This window comes from Talaromyces proteolyticus, assembly GCF_021365285.1.
Source record: "Talaromyces proteolyticus strain PMI_201 chromosome Unknown BGW36scaffold_11, whole genome shotgun sequence".
Classification (NCBI taxonomy): domain Eukaryota; kingdom Fungi; phylum Ascomycota; class Eurotiomycetes; order Eurotiales; family Trichocomaceae; genus Talaromyces; species Talaromyces proteolyticus.
Genome location: NW_025764287.1, coordinates 390525 through 412925, shown reverse-complemented (window position 1 = coordinate 412925; position 22401 = coordinate 390525). Strand labels below are relative to the sequence as shown.

General features: G+C 44.9%; 13 protein-coding genes across 13 annotated transcripts; 6 read left to right on the top strand and 7 right to left on the bottom strand.

Annotated features, from left to right (window-relative positions):
* Positions 1–56: 56 nt before the first annotated feature.
* BGW36DRAFT_431186 (uncharacterized protein) lies at positions 57–752 on the bottom strand (the record flags this gene model as incomplete). Its single annotated transcript, XM_046220953.1, has 2 exons — positions 57–458; positions 507–752. 2 exons carry the CDS (start codon positions 750–752, stop codon positions 57–59), a joined length of 648 nt encoding a protein of 215 aa, XP_046067941.1.
* Positions 753–944: 192 nt separating this feature from the next.
* Positions 945–1936, bottom strand: BGW36DRAFT_400064 (S-adenosyl-L-methionine-dependent methyltransferase; the record flags this gene model as incomplete). Its single annotated transcript, XM_046218600.1, has 2 exons — positions 945–1830; positions 1899–1936. The coding sequence occupies 2 exons, from the start codon at positions 1934–1936 to the stop codon at positions 945–947; spliced, it is 924 nt and encodes a 307-aa protein (XP_046067940.1).
* A 1507-nt stretch (positions 1937–3443) lies between these two features.
* BGW36DRAFT_386595 (uncharacterized protein) lies at positions 3444–4362 on the top strand (the record flags this gene model as incomplete). The annotated part of the gene is made up of 1 exon (XM_046217019.1): positions 3444–4362. A coding segment is annotated over exon 1 (495 nt), but the record flags the coding sequence as incomplete, so codon positions are not given.
* BGW36DRAFT_386594 (uncharacterized protein) lies at positions 4195–4921 on the top strand (the record flags this gene model as incomplete). Its single annotated transcript, XM_046217018.1, has 1 exon — positions 4195–4921. A coding segment is annotated over exon 1 (460 nt), but the record flags the coding sequence as incomplete, so codon positions are not given.
* A 559-nt stretch (positions 4922–5480) lies between these two features.
* Positions 5481–6002, top strand: BGW36DRAFT_277946 (uncharacterized protein; the record flags this gene model as incomplete). Its single annotated transcript, XM_046210201.1, has 1 exon — positions 5481–6002. A coding segment is annotated over one exon (522 nt), but the record flags the coding sequence as incomplete, so codon positions are not given.
* Positions 6003–7332: 1330 nt separating this feature from the next.
* BGW36DRAFT_431182 (uncharacterized protein) lies at positions 7333–8019 on the bottom strand (the record flags this gene model as incomplete). Its single annotated transcript, XM_046220952.1, has 2 exons — positions 7333–7809; positions 7858–8019. 2 exons carry the CDS (start codon positions 8017–8019, stop codon positions 7333–7335), a joined length of 639 nt encoding a protein of 212 aa, XP_046067936.1.
* A 1163-nt stretch (positions 8020–9182) lies between these two features.
* On the top strand, positions 9183–9531 carry BGW36DRAFT_304224 (uncharacterized protein; the record flags this gene model as incomplete). Its single annotated transcript, XM_046211946.1, has 2 exons — positions 9183–9356; positions 9421–9531. Coding segments are annotated over 2 exons (285 nt in total), but the record flags the coding sequence as incomplete, so codon positions are not given.
* A 146-nt stretch (positions 9532–9677) lies between these two features.
* On the bottom strand, positions 9678–11431 carry BGW36DRAFT_326307 (putative amidoligase enzyme-domain-containing protein). Its single transcript, XM_046212733.1, has 2 exons — positions 10714–11431; positions 9678–10663 (listed from the first exon to the last, which is right to left on the bottom strand). The coding sequence occupies exons 1-2, from the start codon at positions 11072–11074 to the stop codon at positions 9858–9860; spliced, it is 1167 nt and encodes a 388-aa protein (XP_046067934.1). The 5' UTR covers positions 11075–11431; the 3' UTR covers positions 9678–9857.
* A 227-nt stretch (positions 11432–11658) lies between these two features.
* Positions 11659–12243, top strand: BGW36DRAFT_303436 (uncharacterized protein; the record flags this gene model as incomplete). Its single annotated transcript, XM_046211880.1, has 1 exon — positions 11659–12243. The coding sequence occupies one exon, from the start codon at positions 11659–11661 to the stop codon at positions 12241–12243; it is 585 nt and encodes a 194-aa protein (XP_046067933.1).
* Positions 12244–13021: 778 nt separating this feature from the next.
* Positions 13022–15111, top strand: BGW36DRAFT_400061 (uncharacterized protein; the record flags this gene model as incomplete). The annotated part of the gene is made up of 3 exons (XM_046218599.1): positions 13022–13979; positions 14007–14564; positions 14639–15111. 3 exons carry the CDS (start codon positions 13022–13024, stop codon positions 15109–15111), a joined length of 1989 nt encoding a protein of 662 aa, XP_046067932.1.
* Positions 15112–15340: 229 nt separating this feature from the next.
* On the bottom strand, positions 15341–15906 carry BGW36DRAFT_362961 (uncharacterized protein; the record flags this gene model as incomplete). Its single annotated transcript, XM_046214428.1, has 2 exons — positions 15341–15741; positions 15861–15906. The coding sequence occupies 2 exons, from the start codon at positions 15904–15906 to the stop codon at positions 15341–15343; spliced, it is 447 nt and encodes a 148-aa protein (XP_046067931.1).
* Positions 15907–16620: 714 nt separating this feature from the next.
* On the bottom strand, positions 16621–17391 carry BGW36DRAFT_464533 (uncharacterized protein; the record flags this gene model as incomplete). Its single annotated transcript, XM_046222255.1, has 2 exons — positions 16621–16907; positions 16964–17391. Coding segments are annotated over 2 exons (714 nt in total), but the record flags the coding sequence as incomplete, so codon positions are not given.
* Positions 17392–19326: 1935 nt separating this feature from the next.
* Positions 19327–22194, bottom strand: BGW36DRAFT_386562 (uncharacterized protein). The gene is made up of 3 exons (XM_046217017.1): positions 21279–22194; positions 19583–21232; positions 19327–19489 (listed from the first exon to the last, which is right to left on the bottom strand). The coding sequence occupies exons 1-3, from the start codon at positions 22121–22123 to the stop codon at positions 19366–19368; spliced, it is 2619 nt and encodes an 872-aa protein (XP_046067929.1). The 5' UTR covers positions 22124–22194; the 3' UTR covers positions 19327–19365.
* Positions 22195–22401: the final 207 nt, after the last annotated feature.

Sequence of the window (22401 nt, the reverse complement as noted above, 5' to 3'; positions counted from 1 at the left end):
TGGAATAGATGATGAAAAGAAAATCTTTTCTTCCTAAGACATAAGTATAATTGGTGTCATCCCGCGAAGGGACATGATCTGATGCATCCTGTTACAGGCGCTTTGCAGAGTGCGCAACCTTGTTCTGGAGATTTCAATATTTGTAGAGATCTGCATCGTGCACAGAACATATGACCACATGAAAGAGTAATCCATTCATCCGGCTGCTCAAAGCAAATAGAACACTCAAGAAGACGAGATCCATGAGCAGTATCAAGCTCTCTCTGGATTGATTCGTTGGTTAGAGTAGACACGCGTAATTGCTCGTTCAGCTGAATTATATCAGCTTCAAGGCGAGAGATTCTTCTTTGGAGCAATTCTTTTTCTTCAAGGAAAGACTTCTCTCTCTGCGCGTCTTTGGCTCTGAATTGTTGCTCCCGGCGTTTAATCTGTCGACCAAGCGTATCGCGCAAACGATCCTATTTCGTCATTAAAATCTGTGGTTAATATATGAAGAAGTTTCTTACCGAGGCTGAGCGCAAATCTTTATCATCAGAATTCACGGCGGCTTCATTTCGTTGCCGCTTTTTGCTCGGGGATTTCGCCGATGCAGTGTCGCGAATGAGTTGCTCGTTGCGCTGATGACGATCATCACGCGGACGAATGTGGCGTAAAGGTGGTATTTGAGAGTCTAGTGTGTGGTCTTGCTCTTGTGGTATATCGTCTTCAACTAGGATCACAGTCCGAGACTGCTCTGGTTGACTTTCCGGCATCGTGTCTGACCAAAGCTTTTTTGGCTATTCCACCTGGGCTACACACAACGGGAGAGAGGGGCGCTTTATAGCTTTCACATAGGCCATATAGGTTAACAGTATTGACCCACCACGGTGCGCCTTGCCTGGCCAGAGGCTGTGATATCAACTAGAACCAGTAGCAATAGGTTGCTTGATCCGATTCCACACAATTTATAGCGGCTTTTGTGCTTGATAAATATGAAGGATATTAAAGGCACGTAATTTCCTCGTGTTAATTTCGGCTCTGACCTCGGCAGCCAGATGCTGAACTCTTTCCCGTGAGAAGCCCAGTAGTCGGCAAAACGGGGCTAAACTGAGTGTCTCGGCACTTTCTGATATTGCGAGATTATACCACCTGCCCACTTCTTTCTCGTGTTTATCATCGGGCCATGTATTCATGGGTAATCCAACTATTTGGTGATCAATATTGACAAACCCCTGCTTCTCTAAAATTTTCTTTGTCTCACTAGCACTATAGGCAATAGGCCGCCATGACTGTTCACACGCCAGCTGCAAATGCTGGTACCACTGATGCATATAGGTATGCTCCAAAGAACATTCATCAGACCGCGGTCTGAAATCAATCTCCACATGTTCGAGCCAGCCACCAGGGCGAAGATGCGCGAATACTCTGCGATATAATGAAGGCCAACTGATCACACTCCCACACAACATCTGCATATGGATCACGTCCCAGTTATTTTCGCCAAGGGTCCATGGATGCTCAAAGTCACGAGGCGCGTAGAAGTCGCAGTTCTTTGGGTGATTTAGTGGCTGGATATCTGCGAGATCTACTCCAACTACAAACGCGTGGGGATATTTCCTGGCGATGTCAATGGCCCATATCCCCGTGCCGCACCCTATGTCGATTACCCGTGCATTGGAAGGATGAGGAGCGTACAATAAGCCATCACCTTTCCTGGCTTCCGTGATGACCTTGTGGAACAAATCAAGGCGATCTTGCTCCTCTTCATCACATGGCCACACGTATTTTCCTTTGTGATATCCATGGTATTTTCGTCCATTCTCTATATGATTCGGGTGTTGTTCTGGGAGTCTGCCTCATATCATATAATTAGCACTGGCCATTCAAAGTAGAATACCATTAATCCGGCAGTTATGTACATATAGCTGTACGAGTGATTCAATCCCTTATCCTCCATTATTCACGGGGAACCCGAGGCTTTAACATTCTAGTGCACTGCAAGATTGTTTAGACTCTAGATATTCTGCCTCTGAACAGGAAGGTCAAGATAGTCTTGAATCGCCGATTTCGATCAAAATTAGGAGCAAGTATCGCCGTACGTTTTCTATAGGCAGCCCTGCATGAAAGTAAGGGAACGGGAATGGTTTTGTGGGTAGAACGCATCGGCAGGTTCGCTTAACGGGTCCCGTTGATGATCGTCGATTGGTTGGCAACGCATGCCAAGACAGATTGAGGCGTTCCAAATTTAAACACTACAGACTAGAGATATACAATTCCCATATGGTTGCCCTAAAACGACCTGAAACGAAAGAGAGAAGTGTTTAAGGAAATATCATATTATGAGAATTCTATTACAAAAATATTAGCCGGATTGTGGATGTTAGCTTCAGCGAATTTCGAAATTATATGACCGACGCTCAAATGGCCTTCTCGCTTTAGGATTATCCTTTTCGGACTAGTACCACCAGGGATCTGGTTACATATACCCGGATCGGGTTTGTGTTCGTGAGCACTTCCCAGATCGCGTAGAAATATATAAGTCATCAATGCGTCTCACAATCCTCTATCGTTGTCCGCAAAATTTCACGTACTCCTCTCAGGAAGTCGTTCCAGACACTGCCACTGACGCCTTCAGCTAGCTGAAAAACTGATTTCCGGTGAGGCCCTTTATTGACAACCGCCCGCCATGGCCCTGGTCACTCGATCGGCCCTTTCTTGCTGGATTTGACCAATCGAGTCTGATTTTGGACCTCAGTACTAGGCGAGGTATGAAGCAAGGTGTCTCACATCACCGTTGTAGCCACTATTAATAGTTAGAACGGCCGTGTTGCGGGTGATAGAAATGTGGTCGACGCCATATTGCATTCCCTGGCCTCGGCAAGCTTGACCTGCTCAATTTCGGTGCCGATGAATTGGCTATTATGGCAATAGAAGAGAGGTACTGCCATTTCAGTAGAGTGATTCCCTCCTCTTCCTCCTTGCTCACCGTGGGGACTTCCTACGCCTACAATCTTACGGGTACACGGCTTGCTCGACCAACTTTTATGACCGATCTCTTAGCTAGTGGCACCTCGTTCCACATCGCTTGATTTTTAGCACAGCACTGCCTAGTGCCCAACATCTCTTGTCCGTGCGGTGCAACATGTCTGTGGTGGCTTAAAGCTATAGCGTCGGACGTAAGCATCTGCCGTACTAGGTGTGATGCGTTGCCGTGGGTCTATTTCGTGGTCGGTATATGTGAATTCGTCAGCTGCCAGATCCTGTACAGGAAATTAAGGTACAGACTTACACCAATGGCAAAAATCACGCATGCTCCATTGTCTTATTGAACGGCGCCTTGTTGAATGCGCCTCCACTATAAACAGAATAGCACACCAGTGCGCCATGGCTATAGCTACGACACGTGTTCCCATATTCATTGAACTGGAATTCAGCCTTTATCTATTGTGGATTTAGCCCGAGACGGACAAGGCAGATTTGGTGATGGTAACTTGAAACTACCGATGGTCTTGAACTGTCTGCAACTAAAGAGAACCTATTCTTGTATGAATGTTTCTTATCTGTCTGCCTTGTACAGCCCATCGGGAGGCTCTCCATTTGCCATTCTGGCCCTTGATGACTTCTGCGTGACATAAAGCCAGGAGCATCCCCCTTCTGCCTCTGTGTGTAGTGCATCAAATTTCTCCAAAGAAGTTTATTCCAAGTGATTATACCCAACTCATTCTCACCAACTATAAACTTTTAAACCCAATGAAGAATTACTATTCTACACAAGGGTTGTGCCAACAAACTACCTCCCAGAAACCTCGGCCGAACATAAGGTCAGACGTGAGGGACCAATTTCTCGAAGACGATGAATCACTCCCCGATATCCCAACTCCGATAGACGAAGATGGTGATGAGACACTTTTCAATACTTCGACACAGGAACTCAACACTGTTCTTCCTCCGCAAACATGTGTGAAATCTAAATCAGATAGCCTCATCCAACCGGAGTCAATGACCATCGTCGACAACGATCGCGACATTGGAGAGTTCATAATACACGAACTTATAGACAATTTGAGGGATATATGTAATGTTGAGCACAGATTTGGATATCACATGGCTGCCATTCTCCGCTACGCCAAGATGCAACAGATCATGTTTCCAGATCACACAAAGCTCAGGCTAACTTGTCTCGGTGAATTCGACCTTTTTTCTAATACAGAAAGAGACGAAGTGATAGACAAGGTGACAACAAAACAAGGCTCTCAGCCTGTACTTCTCTGGCTCTACCAGACCGTTCTACCAATATTTTTTGGTCAATGGGGATACAGGGGAACTTTGCACCTCACACCTCAAATTCCCTCTTACCACCAAGCGACTACACTTCCATGTATGGATATCAAGATCAGAGCAGCTACTCCAGGTATTCGCCTCAAGTTACAGATTCATCGGGGAGGTCAGTATCTTAAGCGAGAAATATTCGAAGGCACGGCTTGCAGGATAAGATCTGCCCCTAGTGATAAGGTCGAAAATAATGTTATCACAACCTCGCATGCAGGTGATAGCACCATGGGCCCTGCTCAAGGTCTAGTTGAAGTGATCGATTATCTGTGGTCTAGAAACAGTAAATGGCACATGGCGACAATGGCCTTACTGGAACAGAACAGTAAGACCAAAGAGGAGTTCTATGCAAGGCTTATACGAGCAACGGAACCCTATGAAAAATATCTGGCCGTATCAGACTTACAAAGGAAAGAGTGTCTTGCTTTGTTCCGCCGATTCCCTCTATGTGCGATCAAGCATTTGAAAGATCGGCTTGGAGAAATATCTCCCTTTGGCAACAAGTATTTGAAATGACAAGTTTTTAGTCTTCAATCCCGGCAGATGTGTCTTAATTGTGTAATAAAATGCGACTTGCACCAATAAAATCCGCAGAAACAAAGTAATATTAGAGCAAATGACTCAATGACTTTCCATGTAAAAGAGAATATGAAGAAAATAGCTATAAAATAACACTACATTGAGCAGGTGATGAGCAGATCTAGATATGCACGGAATAGGTCTCTGTTCCCAACCCCCCACAGTTGGTCCGCATCAAGCCGCTCATTGGCTATAAGTGCCACCCTTTAACAAAGACGTCTAGTAGTTGACGCTCCAATAATAGTACACGCCTAGATTTGTGTAAAAGTAGTAACAAAATAGATATCTGCAGAAAAGATATCAAATATCAAAAGTTGATTGTTTGGCGGGGTAATCGTCAGATATTATGGTATTTGCTTGTGGTTCGGATCGGATAAACCATGTGTATAATTGCGACTCTACGCGTCATTACCAGCGTCTCTCTCGAATGCTAGGACTTGATAAATAAGATTTGGCTAATCTACCCTTTATAATATACAAGAACGATGAAATATCGATGAACATATACAGGATATGCAATCTGGCTTTAAATGGATCTTCCCTTCCATAACTCTCTATCAATCAGGGAACCCAATGACTTTCGGTTTGCCGTTATCGAATATTACGTGAGTCGTCTCACAGCAGAGGAAATAGGCCAAATATGCCGCCGATTTGAAGGGAACGAGTGGCATCCTAATTGCCAAGTTCTTTGGAGTGGTTTAGGCCAACAGCAAGTCCAGCAATGGGCCAACAACCACGGAATGCAAACGTTGAAGGCAACACTGGGGCCATTAAGTGATCAGTGGTATGAAAAGAAGGGCAAAAGGCAATTGAGCACGTACATGAAAGGTGCCTCTGTCATATTTGCGTGGTATATCTCAAGAGGAAACTCGGTCACAGTTTTGTCGCCACCACCGCCGGAAAGATTCCACCCGAGTGCACTAACGAATTATCAAATGCTCGAAGAACCCATCGTAAAAGGAATGATTGGAGGAATATCTGTATCTCGAATTGAAATTGTTCACCCAATGGTGAAAGGAGCTGGAAACTTCCATTATCAAATCTGGCCTGTCGATGAGACTTACTCCTGGATTGAGAAATTTGGAAGCCAAGCTGCTCCTAAACCGCATTGGAGAGTCGTCAAGGCAAATTTCCTCGATAATATAACACGAAAAATTTCTGCTGATGGTCTGAAACCCGAAAATCTCACGATGTCTGCTATGAATGGTGGCCGGCCAGCGAAGGTACGAAAATTGATACCCTGCATCAACTCTCTTGATTAATATGGCCAGAAATCAAACTCAATAAAGGCTATAACTGTGGACATGAAGCAGAAAAATGGAAAGAAAAAAGCTGAGAAACAGAAGAAGGCTGTAGTAAAAAAAGTGAAAATACAGCAGGCGAAGGTAAAGGGAAAACACGAGAAGGAAAGAAATATGACAAAAGTGCATATGAAGGTAAAGAATGTCAAAAAAGGAACCAAGGCCAAAAAGAAGGTTAAGAAGGTCAAAGAAAGTATCAAGAAAAAAGCCACTAGAAAGAAGAAGGACAAAGGTAAAATGACCAGTTGAAGTCGCTGTTATCGACTTTTATATTTGTGAAGTAGGACTGATAATCAATCTATACAAGTCAGCTCATTAATAAGACTTTCTATATAGGCTGTTCAAGGCGGTACAATTTTTACCATTCGGTACGTAGATAGATCGTCCCTCAGTTACATGAATCTGATGAATGACCGCAATTATCTCTCTGACCATTCCCTGTCAATGCCTCGGAATTCATCCATAGCTAGTAAGTGGTCATTATATATGATAAGGTAGTATCTGAGTATCTAGAACTTACCTGCTCATACATGGGGCATATATATTAGGTACATCAAGCATCCGATGGCTCCGCTAATGGAAACTATAACCACGAGCGCTATTACGCACCATTGTGTATTTGTTAGTCGAACCAGACGTCTGTTACTCATATGACGGCCGTGCTCGATATCATCACGACTGATAGTCGGCTGCTCGGTATAGGGTGGCAAGGGGATTGCGTCCTCAAGATGTTGAGAGGCAGAGGGTTCAGTCATTTTGTGTGAACAGGTGTGCTCAAATATAATACTGTTTGACAAGGAGAGATAGCTTAAGAGTTCAGGAGATTTTATAATTCAGAATTCATTGGAATCCATGCTGTCTTATTTAGCGACGAAATTGGCTGAATCGAAACCTGCTCAGCCCCCTTTAGGGTGTAGTTCTGATTATAGTACACAACTTTGTGCTGTGCTGCAATTTCCACGCATACACAATCAAGTCATGCCACCTAGTAATAGGGTCAGCTGAGGCATTTGACCAGTGATAATAATAAAGAGGCACTAGCCTTGGAAGGGGCCAAGGCAGATTTTATCTCTAGCATTACATTACCATTCAATCCTAGAGAAAGTGCACTAGGCGCATTATCGACTCTTAGCCTCTTGTTTGTCTACAGCAGGCAACTTATCTCATCAAAGCTGTTAATTTTACTCTTCCCAACCGTTGTCACATATTTCTTAACCCGATGTTGCTGGGCTTTGATAGTTGCCCAAAGCGCTGCGTTTTCCTGCTCTTGACGAAATAACATCAATTTCCTCTTATTCTGTTGCTCGAGAACCATCATCTGCATCTGGTAATCTTTCACTGTTCGCTTGGGAAGCCCTTTCCCCTGAATTTTGCGACCCATTATCAACCGCTTCTTTTTCTGTCGGTCAAGTGACATCATGTGCATCTGATAATCTTGGAGAGTCCAATTATGCGGTCTTGATGGTGGAGATGATTCTGTATGACCCAGTTGACTCATAGGATCAAACTCGCCGATTACCGGTAGTGCGGGTATCCACTGATATATTTCGTCCGCAAGTTCTGTGGTCGCATTCGTGAGCGAAGGTGGAATCGCTGCTTGACGTTCTAAATTGTCAGGATTCTATCCAGTCAGTCACGTCACTATTGTGAAGCAATCATCATAGCTTACTCTGCCATCAAAATCAGGCGAAGCGGGAGAGAGCAATTGTTGTGGGTTGCTTTGTTTGTGCTCTCTCTTCGAGCACGAACTCTCTCGGCGTCGCACTTTTGCCGGCCGCTCCTTGCCGTCATTATAGGAGTCATGTAATTCAGATGGCGCTTCACGTTTCATAATTGATACTGCGCCAAATTGCAGATATATGTTTCAATAATCAAGGAAGATACAGGGACAGAAATAATAGTTGGCTTTGTCTCATCGGCTAAAGGAGCTGGACTTTGAGTGTTGATGGACGTAACCCGTTGACCAGAATTGACGCCTAATCCAACTCCTGGCCGGGGGCTTTGTGGGCGTGAAAATTCAATTACGGACTCTTTGCGTCCCAGCCAATGACCAAGTAGATTACAGTTGCCTGACGTCATCGCAATATTTTGAAGTATTCTAATTTTACGCATTCTGATTTGTCCTTAGTCCCAATAATGTTGAAGTGTGTTAATAGAAATGCTAGCCAATCGAGCGGTGTCGTATGCCTTCGCCCTCATCCTTTAGCATGAGGTAGCGGCAAGCACTGGCTAGGACAAATAACGTTGCTTTGCGCTAATTTGAGCCATTGCATCTCCATAGGCCATCTCCATATGCAAATAGAGCAGAAGTGAACGGTAAGGCTCGAGGACAAAAACCAGTGGGATAATTTCATTGGCTTGTGTCTTGTGTTGTGCCTTTCCCGAGTTGATTTCTCACATGCAGACCCACTGTGGCTTTTTACTAGAGAGGCACAGTCTAAAGAGCTTTGCATGGAGTCATTCCGGATATAAAGGCCAGATGAATAATTCCGGTCGAAGTGGGACGATCTTTCTGGTCCAAGTGTAAGCGCCAAGGCGTGTTTTCATTTGTTATAACAGCATGCATAAGCAAAGAAAATCCAAGCTGAAACACGAAGCCAGTCGCAGGTAATCGCAATCGAGCGTTCTCATTGGATCAATTCCGGTGCTCATGCGGATCCACGGCGGTAACAGCATCTAGACCCGACCCCATTAGTCCACGACATTTAAGGCAAAACAAATGTGCCACTTCGCGCTGTAGTGTCCAATCTCAGGCGAGATGAAAGGCACCCGGTACAGCTGCATGTAGTGCGTCGCTGCTACGGTCCCTGACCCTTGATGCTTGTGCGAGTGTTTATACAACACACCCGGGCCCTTCTTTGCCGAACCTTACTCGGCGATACCTTCGCCGTTCTTCCACGTCAAGAAGGCCAAGAGAACGGCAGACCTTATGTGAGTGTTCGAGAATCACGGAGAGTGCGAGCCTCCTCCAAGCAAACGGACTAGTCTCCATAACTATACAAAGCATCCGTCAAGGAGCTTGCAGAAACAGGCACCATCAAAGTCGGTTCTTCTATAGCCGATATTAAGGACACGATAGTTCAGCGGATCAAGAAATACCTTCAACGTGCCAACCACCCCCGGTACACCGGAAGTGGAAGCCAAAGCAGCACTTCACTTGGCGTCAGGGTTGATAGGACAATACAACGTATTGCAAGCAGAGATCTTTGCTCAAGAACCGCCCTCTGCTCAGATGCAGTATTCTAGACAGAGTATTGCGACAATTCAACGCGTCGACAGTGATACGTCCAAACCTGTGAACAAGCAGAGCTATGTGGACGCTCATCAGATCGCTATATTCTAGAATAGAATCCGCTAAAATTATATGCTACATAGTATATTGTTATGCTCTTTATGTTTAATATATATAGGAATTATTCAACCAACCTGTGCTTAAAAATGAAGCCTAAGACGTCCAAGTCATACCCCGCGAAATTTGAGATATTTGACTACTAATATACATAGAAACTAACAGTTACGGGTCTAGACCTAAGAATTGTAATTGATGAGGGATAAAAGAAAAGATACAATCAAATAATTACGAGTGCAAAACTATGAAAATATGTAAATTGCCGTTTAAAACTCCCCAGAATCTTGCTTCTTTTGTAGCTAAGAGAAAGATAAGTGTCATCAGCTCCAGTAAGGTTCACGAAGCATTTTTATCATAGCAACATTCTTCTTCTTGTCCTCTTCTTTTTTAACCTTAAGCTTGTTCAGTTTATAGGCAGAAAGGTTTCCGAGCGGCTTTGGCTCACGAAACGCAGTTTCCAGTTTCCCCAAAAAGATCAGGTTGAGGTACCTAGAATCAAATAATCCAGGTATACCATCAGGAAGATTTGCCGCTTGGATAAACTGTCTAAGCCCACCAACAGTGGAAGGCACTTTCTGTAGTGTTTTCGGATCTCCCAGTCGGATTGCGGCCTCGACGAAGGACATTGCAATTTCGATATATGCGAAAACATTCTGAACGGAAGCACTGGCAGCTCCCCGTCTGAACTCGATTGTGCCATGTGGGTTGTTGAGAAGATAAAGGAGGTTCCAACCGAACATCTTATCATGATGCGGGTTCATGAGGAGAACCAGTTCTCTTATACTGGAAACCTTGTTGATGACGGCGATGCTTTGTTTCCGCGACAGATTCTGATGTCCGAAATTCTCATTGTCCAGCCAGTTGCTTCGCGCATATTCATTGCCAAGTCTTTCCTCAGGCAGGATAGCTTCAAATGCAGGCTCAAAATGGATAATGCTTTGACATATCTTCTTCAGATCTGCGAGCGAATAGCCGCCAACACGTGAGAGGTGGACATGTGTTCCACAGCTAGTATTTACGCTAATGTGGAAGTCTGTAACTAGAAACCTCCACATGAACTCAACATGTTCACGCCATGTAGAGCCATTATGGGCTCTGAATATTGGAGAAATGCTTTCTAGCCCCCCTACATGCTTATAAGTGACACGGAGTTGTAGCGGCAGGATCGATACTCACAAGGCTCGTGGCCTTTATTAGGCATCTCGATCGTTGAGTCCGAATCTAGGGACCATTCCGCGAACTGAGGGCCAAGGTAGGCTTCATCAATTGCATTATGCATCCGAGGATGTCTACCTGGTGCAAGTTGATCCAGATAGGTATTATAAGACGACGCCACCTTTATTGAGAAGTCGCGGATACTATTGCTTTTTGTCTCTTGACGAGGGCTTAGTAGGAACTCAACCTCCACTCCAATGCCATAACTTCCAGAAGGGTACGTAGGTGCCTCGATCTGTGTCAATCGTGACTTCGTCGCTGCGGATGATGTGATTGGTGGGGGCGGCGGTGGAGGCGGTGGAGGTGGTGCGCGGCGAGCCATTCTGGTTCTAACAAAATCGCAACAAGCAATAGGAAAGGATAAAAGCAATAGAGAAGATAATAGTGGCGGAAAAATGAGGTGCTATCTCGTGAGAAAAGGTCAGCTGGACAAGGAGGAGAGACACGCTCATTTATAGTAGTTTTTGACATTTGATACCAAAAAGTTGTGATACATAGTGCCGCCTATGCCACGGTTGATAAAGTCATCCGGCGCTTCTGATCAATGCTTGCCTTGTTTCCCTAACCATTGTTTTATGTGTCTACTTCGTATGCGCGGACCACAGCAAACCAATGCGTTCTCGACCGGCAACCTGAAACCGAGGAAACTCATTGAAGCACAGTATCTGCAAATTGATTGGTTATGCTTTAAGGAAAAGATCTAACGCAAGCGCCGACGGCACCGGACATCAGGTTGGGCTGATTATGTAAGGGATTTATCACATTTCGGGTTATTAATAGAACGCGTCCCCGCGACCCGAACAGAACTACATCTCCATCGAATGATGTACCTTCAAGTCATACGTATAATACTTTGGGACTCCCTTCATCTCCGATAACATCTTATCGACTTTACATAGCCCAGTCATGGTCACCTCTACGAGAGTGGACGTGGAGGAAAAAAGACCTCCCGCATCTCCACCCGAAAATGCCGGCTTGAAGGTCTCTCCTTTCGTTCTAAAGCTTCAAAGTGCTCCTCCAAACTATTTCTATCAGGCACCAAATCCTCCCCCTATATCAGATTTATTTTCAGCCCCCATTGGACCGTACTTCTTCTACGGTACATTAAGTGATCCGTCTATGCTTCGTGATATTCTGGGGTTGCAAAGTGACCCTGAGCTTCGACCGGCGTATATCATGGGCTACGAATGCAAGCTGTGGGGTCAATATCCGGCTCTATTAGATGCTCCTGGCTCGACAATCGAGGGTGCTGTGTACCATGTTCAGACTGTCGACCACGGAGAAAGATTAGCAGCATATGAAACAGACAACTATCATGCTCATCCATGTCGCATTCATTACTCGGACGAGAAGGAGCCCTCTCAGGATTTTGGATACACTTTTAAGTTCGTTGGTAATTCAAATGATTTGAGTGAAGGGGATTTTGATCTCAAAGTTTGGCTGAAAAGAATGGGAAGAAAAGTTGGAGTTAATAACTTGGATCCTAAGTAGACCAAATACTTGGGGGTGGTATTCAATTAACATCGACGAATCTTGGAGCTATTGAGATGATTACTGTTCTTCACAATCCAACTTATATCGATCGTTGTGCAATCCATGTTCTCGTCGAGTCCTTGCATGGTGACTATAATCCTGCCTATGTTCACGTCCTCTTGTCTCTGCCGTAGGATCAAAACGAATTCTTTTCTTGAATTCCCTGCGGCAGCCTTCGAAGAGTGCAGGAAATAGGGACAAGATTTCTTGCCATTAACCGGTGAATATTCAGACAAAGATAAGCAAACTTTTGCGTAATGTATCCGACCGAAGCTAGACGATCTTCTGGGTCCAAGTGTAAACGCTAAGGTGGTTTCTATTTATCATGGCAGCCCAATGAAAATCCAAGCTGAAACACGGAGCTAGTCGCAGGTAATCACAATCGAGCTTTCCCATTGGATCATTCTCAATACTCGTGCTGTTACCCTGTGGATCCATGGCTGCCCAGATTAGACCTTCTATCGCATAGTACATGTATTGATTGGTCATGCTAGTGTCAATCAATAATAATCCTTGTAAGATAACTAGCTGATTAGGCAACAGCGTGCAACTATGAAATGTGGAGAGGCACAGTTATTGAAGATTGTTGACATCGTCCTGCGAAACCGCACTAGACCTTATTGGGCACAGCGCGCACTTAACAACTCCAACGTTAAGGCACGCTGTTAGCACACTTCCATCATCCAACTTGGCAGTGACGCGAAGCTTTCCTTGTTTTGTCCTTTTGTTATGGATTATGGATAGGTCTCTAGATTATGAGGCACTCTTCCTAGAGTCTGAGAAGAGGCGAGAAGAGGCTGAGAGGGAGCGAGAAGAAGCTGAGAGGGAGCGCGACCAGTTGAAAGAAGAAACGCAACGAACAACAATCGCTGAATTTATTCAGTACTGCCACCAATACATATCCGAACCCCTGCAAATCGAAATGAACAAAGAGCGATCTACCAGCGGGTCACTGACTAGCCCTAAAGGCCGCCTGTGTCCGACTTATCTAAAACCATGGGAAGGCTTTCACCAGCGGCAGGCAGAAGTCTACCAAGAGGTTTTGGGATGCTTCAACTCATTGGAGAACCCTAGACTATTTTCCTCGCGTACAGTGGTGCAAGGTCTCGGAAATCAACTGTGCCGTCGCCCTCAATCCAGTGAAGGGGATTTGTGGACCTATGGACGACTTGGAATGGAAGATCCCACGGCTGAAGTACTTGAAGCGTTGAGAGCTAATTCCGACTTCCCTCTAGGCGACGGCATCCAGTTCGATAACCACGCGAATACCTTTGACGATGAGCCTGTTCTTCCCGATGCCCTGAAGCGAAAGCGATCCCAACCTGACCAGTTTTGTGTCCATCGAAAAGACGCGGAAAATACCCTACTTTACTTTATTGAAGATAAAGCTACCCACAAGTTGACGCCTGAGAACCTTCGTGCTGGACTACAAACGATGAACGTCTGGGATAAGGTAGTGCAGAGGCCGACTATTCCTCTGGACCGGGATGAGAAACTCCAATATAATGCAGAGCTGTTGACCAATTCCGCATTAACCCATGCTTACGACTCTATGATGAATCGTGGTTTAGGGCATGCCGTTTTGAGAACTGGAAGCTGCTTAGTCTTTTTATATATTGCCGAGGATGACCCAGAAACCCTACGTTACTGCCTGACGGAGCCGAATTTGGATGTGACAGCAATGAGCAATGCTGGTGATAATATGTGGATGTATACCCCAGTGACAGCAGTGGGGCGATTACTTGCGTTCTGTTTGATGAGCTTAGAAATACCAGTCCGGAGCCAGCGCTGGCGCAACGAGGTGATCCCGCAACTGCATACGTGGGAGGTCGACTTCGAGTATATTCTCAGCCAGATTCCAGACGACGAGATACACTCTACACCTCCGGGTTCGGAATATATACCGTCGTCGTCTCCCCTATCTTCCTTCTCTGAGTCGCATAACACCAGGACGCACGCTGGCTGTCGACCGGGCGACATTGAACAATCCTCCCCCACCGATGATTCTGAGTCGGATGACGTGTCGGGAAATATTTCGGGAGCGCGAAAACGTACTTTGAGTCACTTCTCGTCGTCACCTCCGCAACGTCAACACAGGTCGGGTCGGCAGAATAAACGCACCAATCGTCCAGCACCGACCGAATCACTTGACTTCTGTACTCAGCGTTGCCTGCGTGGAATGAAAACTGGGAGGCGTTTAGACGAAAGCTGTCCAAATGTTACGTTACACCGGAGGGCTTCCGACAATCATCATCCAATCAACTGCGTTGATTTCGCAAGTTTGCTCAAGAAGCAGCTGGATATCGACTTGGACAATTACTGCGCTCCGTACGGGCTGCCAGGCATGGGGCAGTACCTTTCAAATTAAGCTTAATGCCTTACGGTTACACCGTCATTGGCAAGGGAACCACTGATCGCGGCTGGGAGGAGGTACAACGGGAAGTAGAGGTCTATGATGTATTGCGGACCGTCCAAGGCTCCGCAGTACCGGTTTTTCTAGGCTCAGTCCACTCCAGTCAGATGTATTTTTATAAGGATGCTAAGATAAAGCACTTCCTACTTTTGTCATGGTGCGGAGACGAATTTGATTGGACTGATTGGAACCAGGAGCAGTGGGATATATATCGACAAACGGTTCAGGAAATACAACATCTTGGTATAAACCCTGGCAAACTCCATCGGTCAAACGTATTGTGGACCCCGCGACGTAGTCACGCGCGAATTACCGGTTTTCATCAAGCGAAGCCGGCGCCTCAACGGCCAGGGAAGCGCAAACTAGCTGCTCTGAATAATAATATATCTAGGAAACGAGTTCGTACTACATGATTCATTGCATATGTGATCTATGACGGAAAGAGATGGCTTACGACTTGGTTTTCTACTACAAGATTCAGCTAGGAATCGTATGGAGTCTCGGCTAGGTCCTATGCCCAATATAGATTTGCATATAAAGAAACTAATTCTATGTTGGCACATGTTAGTCATACTGATCACGATCATTGTATATTCCTCTAGCTACATACTACCGTGTCTTTATTCTGGAAGTGACAGAGCGTTATACCATGATATGGCAGGAAGCCTCAGAATGTTGACTCGCCAGCTGCGTATGGATACTAGACTGAGCCATCTTCCAAGTACTATCATCACCAGGTTCAGTCATTTTGGAACTCGCATGTGAATGATCACAATTTTGTTGTCGAATATCTATCAGGTCTCCCATCAGAGAGTTTGCGTTGCCCTGGTTAATCGTGGATTCCCAAGGCTTGATAGGATCGGGAAAAGTGACGCTTTCAATATCGACAATCATAACCTTGATATTGGTGGAGTCTTCGTTGACGCAGCAGATCACATTATCTAAACTTGGGTCATAGTACACAGCCCCATGATCAGTGAAGGCATTAAACACTTGCTCAATTTCAGGTTTCAGAGCCTCTTCTTGGACATTGGATTTAGTATCTCATACGAGTTTTTATAAAGGAATGCCATCAACATCTGAGAGAAATAGAGCCAGTTTTCCGTTGAAGCAACTTTAGCCAAATAGTTTTGGAATCACTTTCCCTTAAAGAACCTCTAACCAGTCATAAACATTCTTTTCAGCACTGAATTCTTCATCCCAATCATTCTTCTATTATTTAACAACAATACTGCTCACTTCTTTCAGAATCTTAGATCTATCTGAAGCTGGCTCAAGCTATAAACGATATACCATAGCACGATGATTTAACTGTTCGACCTTTGACACAACGATAGGATCTCCATTTAAAAAGACTGTCTAACACCAGGTCAGCATGATCAAGTCTTTTAGCTCAAGTATATAGACGTACAAGGGAATGATCCATGGTGTTGTTGACTAAGAACCTGAAAGCGGGGGAAAAGTCAGAGGAAGGGATGGTGTCAAGGGCTAGAAGCTTGAGGGTGAAATTTAAATGTAGCAGGATGCAAACAAAACAAACGTCCTTGATACGTATTAAGAAGCGGGCCGATTCTCCACTAAACATTAAAACATGCGCGATTAGAGACGGTAGTTGGTTTTTACAAGGTTCTGTGCATCCTCATTGGTTTGATTACCGAGGCCAGTATTTTATAATGACATAGAGCATGGATTCCTTATTTTGATTCAGTAGCAAGATATGAAACAGTTAAAGATATCATAAATAATCTGGTTTCCAAGTCTCCACACCCAGAACCCTCTAGGCTCCATCCTGCCATCAGGTAGCTGGACAGATTGATGGATAAAGTCACGCTGATATCCATTCAGATGGGTTGAATATTCACGGCCGTCGTGTATGTTGACCTATTTCGATTGTCCTGACCAATATTCATATTTTCGAGTCAGCCCATCCAAGGAAAGACTTTTTCGAGCCCATGAGCATTCCCCTGGCGCTTCGTATTTGCATTCTAAAGTTCCACTCAAGCGAATATATCCCCACGAGGCGAGTCTGTATAGCGCGTACGGTATGGAACATTGGTCGGGCTCAAGTCTCTTCCAAGGAATGACACAGCAGTCTACAGGACAGTCTTCTTCTCTAATATCCTGAACACTTGAAGCCCGGAATTGAACAATGACCAAGGTTCTTGTATCAAAAAGAAAGACTTGAGGGCACTGATATTTATAGGCATACCTTTACCCTATCAGCTCAACGTAGAAACAAAATAAGCAAAGATGTAGACACCGTACCCTCTAAGCTCTTGTTGAAGGCGAGTGGTCTTTCCATCGGCGGGGTATTCGGGATTGAAAAGCCATTGACTTAGCTTAATGACTTGTGGTTTTTTCAATTCCCCTATCATACAAGGGAGTTCAAGCGATGGCTCTCGGTGGGACATCATCATTTGATAGTCAACAGTCTTTGTGGAAGACCCTGATTCTGACGATCCAACTAATGACCGCGACCATAGCTTGGGAGCGCCATGTATAGGCGCTGCGTTAGGATTTGGCTTGGATAGGGCTGAGCTACCGGAGAAAGCCAATTCAACCGGTACAATTATATTCTGATCAAAATCTCTCATCACATCCCCTTCAGTTTCTGCCAACTGTGGGCACATATTTAAATGATGGGCGGGAGTTTCAAGACCAATAACATCGACCACCAAGGGTGTATCTGTCATGTGTCCCAGAAATGTATTTATGGCGTTAACTATTAATAGCCAAACTGTAACATACCGACGTATAAGTGGAGGGAAGTCCTTGGTCCACCTTTTTTCCGACAACGAAGTATCATTATCGATGTCCAGCGATGGAGGACTGAACTTGTTCATAAGGTCTCACACCATCGTCATGTTCAAAACGTACTGGATTGGTGAATGAAGATATTCAAATCTGATATCAGCGGTGACTGTTAATCTAATAAAAGAGCGATCATTTATAAATAGTCGAATTCTAGCTATGTAATCCCGGGCTAGTGTACTCTTTTAAAGCTTCGGCCATAACTATAAACGCAACGCGACTTCCCACGCACGCCATAGAATGCTGGAATTTGATCTCAAATATGTAGCAGGCATATGCTGCGGGTGGGCGATGCACAATATCCCTCTACTAATATTATATTTCACATGCTAACTTATCGACGGGCCAGCAAGAATGGCAACTTAGTGGGGGCTCATGTACATAGATGCAATGAGCCTGTCTTAGGTTCCGTGTACCGGTTTTCTTGGATACCGCCCACCCTAATCAGACATATTTTTATAAAGACGTTGAAATCAAGCACTTCCTTCTTAGTCACAGTGTAGACACAAATTTTATTGGACCAATTGAAAGTAGAAACAGTGTTATACACACTAGCAAACTGTTCACAAGATACATCGTCTTGGCGTACAACCTGGTAACATTCACAGGCCAAGCATGCGACGGAACCCGGATGGAGTCGCGTGCAACTCCGTAAAGCGAATAGTGACCTACGAGTAGTGTTTGGTATTGTCAGGACCCACTTCTGACATGACACAAAAATTTGTCAGGTTTGACAAATTTTTGGAGGTCTGCGTCAGATCCCTTTTTACTAATAAATTTTGATAGCGCTATACTTATTTAGGTACGTAAAAATGGAAGAAATCACTCATGTGATTTAGGTCTAAATATTTTTAGAAAAGCGGCGGCCATTAGGCCACCGCCAAGATATTTCTCTATGTTTTTATTGGCTGATGATCAGATTTGGCCAATTAAAGTCATTAAATTAGACCCACTTCAAAATTACGCAAATTGTCAGATTTGACATGACAAGACCTTGTCATGTCAGGTTTTACAATGACACGCCCTGTCAGTCATTTTACAAAACCCTACCTACGAGACTAATTCATGTCATGTGACTCCACGCCCCTCCTCGCCCCGCCCCTCAGTCGGGCAGAAAGATTTTTCGTGAGAATGCATTTCATCAGAAAGTACAAAAAAAGGAGCTTCTCTCTAATATTCGAATTCCTTACCTGCCGAACTATTTTTTTCATTTTATCAATATTTCTCTATCTGCACCACTCGTTCATGAGTGCCCCGTCTCAGACTCTCGAACCGGGAAAGGTCCTTCCCCTCTGGGAGGATGCGATAAATGCTACAAATTCCATAAAAAAAGCGCTATCTGGCAAATCGGTCACTACCACACCATCCGCATGGGGCGCACGATATGGAGGGGACGAACTAGATCTAGCCGTAAAGGATTTGGAGGAAGTTGTGAAAAAGCGTGGTTATGACGTGAGCTGCCCCCCCATTCTATTCAACCAGAAAACCGATATAAGATTTTTTAGGTTTCCGTTGCCCGTGTCGAACATTTTAAGCAAGGTGCTGTAATTTCAGACGAGACGAAAAGCATTCTGATGATGCCTCTGCATGTTTCGACCATCAAGCCGGAGAAAGGGCCCTACTTCAATATATCCCCTGGACAATTTACATATACGGACTCTGAACCTGCGGTGTATGGGGCGGTAGATTTTATACTAGTTGTCTTGAAAAAAAGACCATAATGTTGGTGAATTTTAGATGCTATGATACGCTCTGTAATTATATTCGATAAGAGTTTTTGGAATGCGACGTGGAAACCAATAAAGTTACATAAAGATATCTTGAATTCTTGACATTGTAGGAGAATGGTGATAGTCTCACATGAACAACGAATAAGCTTCAGGAATATTTGTGATAGATGGAGTGCGATAGCTATGCATGCTACTCGTCCCTAAGTCCAAGGAGCCTTCAAGGTCAAGGGGTTGGGAAGTCCATTGTGGAAGTATATCACGCGGTGGGAGCTGATTAGGTATATCATTTATACCTAACATGGAAGAATAATCGACATCAAAGGGTTGGGAAGTCCATTGTGGCAGTGTATCACGCGGTGGGAGCTGATTAGGTATATCATTTATACCTAACATGGAAGAATAATCGACATCAAAGGGTTGGGAAGTCCATTGTGGCAGTGTATCACGCGGTGGGAATTGGTTAGGTATATCATTTGTGCCCAGGGATGGAAATGTACGATTCTGGAGGGCATCTGATGGGATAAATCCGCTCGGATTGGATGTCATCGATGATACCCCAGAAGATTGCTCATCGCCTTCAACTAGCGAGCCTGTAGACGAAGGGAATTCGCCTGAAGATTCGGGGAGGTGAGGGTTGGTGATCAAGGATGAAGTATTGTAACTGACGGGCAGAGCGGCTTGAGCCGATTGCTGACATGCTGCCTGACCAGTTGCTCCCGGAACATCAGGCATATGATCATACTGTATAACCCGTGATGTAGGCATCGCGGATCGGGTTGAGGCTTGGGGTAAGATGAGCGGCAGATTCGATGTTTGATTGCTGTTTTGATTGTGTTGCCGTTTTCCACTTGCGTGGGGGACGGTTGGATAGTGAGGTATCGCTCTCATGCCGTCCCAATTTTGATTTTGCTCTGTGTTTACCTGAACATCATCCGACTCTATTGACGGCCGATGTTCTTCACGGAGCCCCGTAAGAGCCTGGGCAGCATTATTATCTTCTGGCGTAGTTGTCCGTGGCTCCATAATCGTCGTGTGCGAAGAAGTCGATGAGCTCATAACCTGGAAGCCGCTATTAGCCGGTTGGCGGTCACCTATGTGGTTTTCCGGTCGATGCGCAAAGTTCGGCAAGGAATTAACTAGCCCCTGGTGCTTCAATGAGAGAGCCTCCTGACTATACTGTGAAATATTGCTTTGAAAAGGATATGCCACATGCTGTGGCCCTAATATCCTTAGATGTTGGTGATGTCTTTCATATAAACGTTCGGGACATGGACGTTTCGAAGGACGCTCAGTGGAGTCCTCATATTCAGTTACATCGGTTGGTGGCGACGATCGTTCAGACGATTCGTCGTGTCCGCTCTGAGATATATTGGAATCACTGGGCCGGTGCTCGTTGGAAAACTGAGATTCTAGTGAAGAGATGCCAGGTTGTGTGATCGATCGATTCTGATGCGAGGTGCCAGATGATAGGAGAGGGTTTCTAACAGCGGGAATAAAAGACACAGGGCGGACGCTTGTTGCGGTCGGAATGTGATCACGCGGTGTTTCAGCATTATCTTGACTTTCGGCGGGAGAGTGGACGCAAGAATCAGTAGCTTCTTCTCGATCAGATTGTGTTGCAGTAGCTTTGTCTTCGGTTACAAGAACGTCGCGACCATTAATCTCCTTGTAAAGTTCCGAAAGTTTCTCCTCGTATGACATAGGAGAGGTCGATTCGCTCTCATGTGTAGATAATAGAGGTTTAACACCCGTGGTCGTTAAGGGATGAACTTTCCCTTCGTCGTCGACCATGACATAATGGCAGATGATTGATGCAATGGCTGAGTGCCCTTCGTTGATAGAAGATGATGATACGCCAATCATTAGCAATGCCTCGGCAATTACCTTTGCGGCTGCCCAATTTTGAGACCATGCTAGTTGAATCCAGTGTTGTTTATATTTGCGAATATATGCAAGTAGCAAATAAAAATCACTCTCCGTGATCAGCAACCAACTATTTCAGTAAGCTTTAATTGGGGAAAAGAGATTAGAGTACTTACTCGGAATGGTGACGTGAATTATCACCGATAACAAGGATCACGCCGAGACAAAATTCGTTTATCATCGACATATACCGTCTGTATTGAGTTCCTTGTTTCACTATAGTGCTTGTTGATATGTCGAAGGCTTTCGCAAAATACTCGTTGAGTTTGGCCTCGCCACCATATCTAGACCGCTTTTGATGTAGTCTTTTGATTGTATCCCGTTCATTGCCTCGAGCAAGGTTCAGTATTCGAATGCGACAAACTAATAATTCACTGTCGGCGATGAGAGTCTTGATAGCATTATCTAGTTGGATATGTCGTTTAACAGGGTCATGTTTAGCATCCTTATCTGGCGAGAAGATTTCCTGACACTCCCATAAGGAGCTGATGTCTAGAGCATCATGCCGTAAAGATTTAATTATTACAACTATTCTCACGGGTTTGCTCGTTTGGCTTGTCTTCGTTGAGTTTTCTGGACGGGGGATTGAGCGATGACGTGAGGGGTTCGGTATTGAACGAACGGGAGGCGAGGGTTCGAGAGAGGGGTTCGATATCGAACACACTCGAGACGGGGGTTCCGGAGAGGAGTTGGATATTGAACGAGCTGGAGTCGAGGGTTCGGGCGACGGGTTCGATGCAGAAGAGTTCGACGTTATATTCGCCGTCTTGTCTTGATTTAAAACTCTCTCTCGCAAGTCTCGCGACGATGGGTGAGAAAAAAGATGAAAGAAAGCGTTACTGAGTTGTTTGTGAGACGCAATATATGGTGGATCAAGACGACTGAGTATATCGAAAAGTAACCCCCCTAATGCATCTTGCGAGAGCGAATTCAGAGAGAATTGCGAACTTGAGATGTCCATAGTTAATTTTTGGGAAGAACACCAGTGGAAGCTAGAGAGGGGAAATATCTCAGCGCCAGCTTATGTCAGACGAAGTAAACGTTTACTTCGACAGCAGCAGTCACATGCTCGTAACTGGACCTAGTGTCTTCTATTAGTCACAAGCTAGGTATTTTGGTGGAACCTTGCGTAGCCCCAGACCGGAAAGGTTGCTCAACCTGGTAGTGCCAATGATTCGGCCCCATTAATCCAATTCCCCATCACACGCTAGGGATCTAATGATAGCCAGGTTTTGAAAT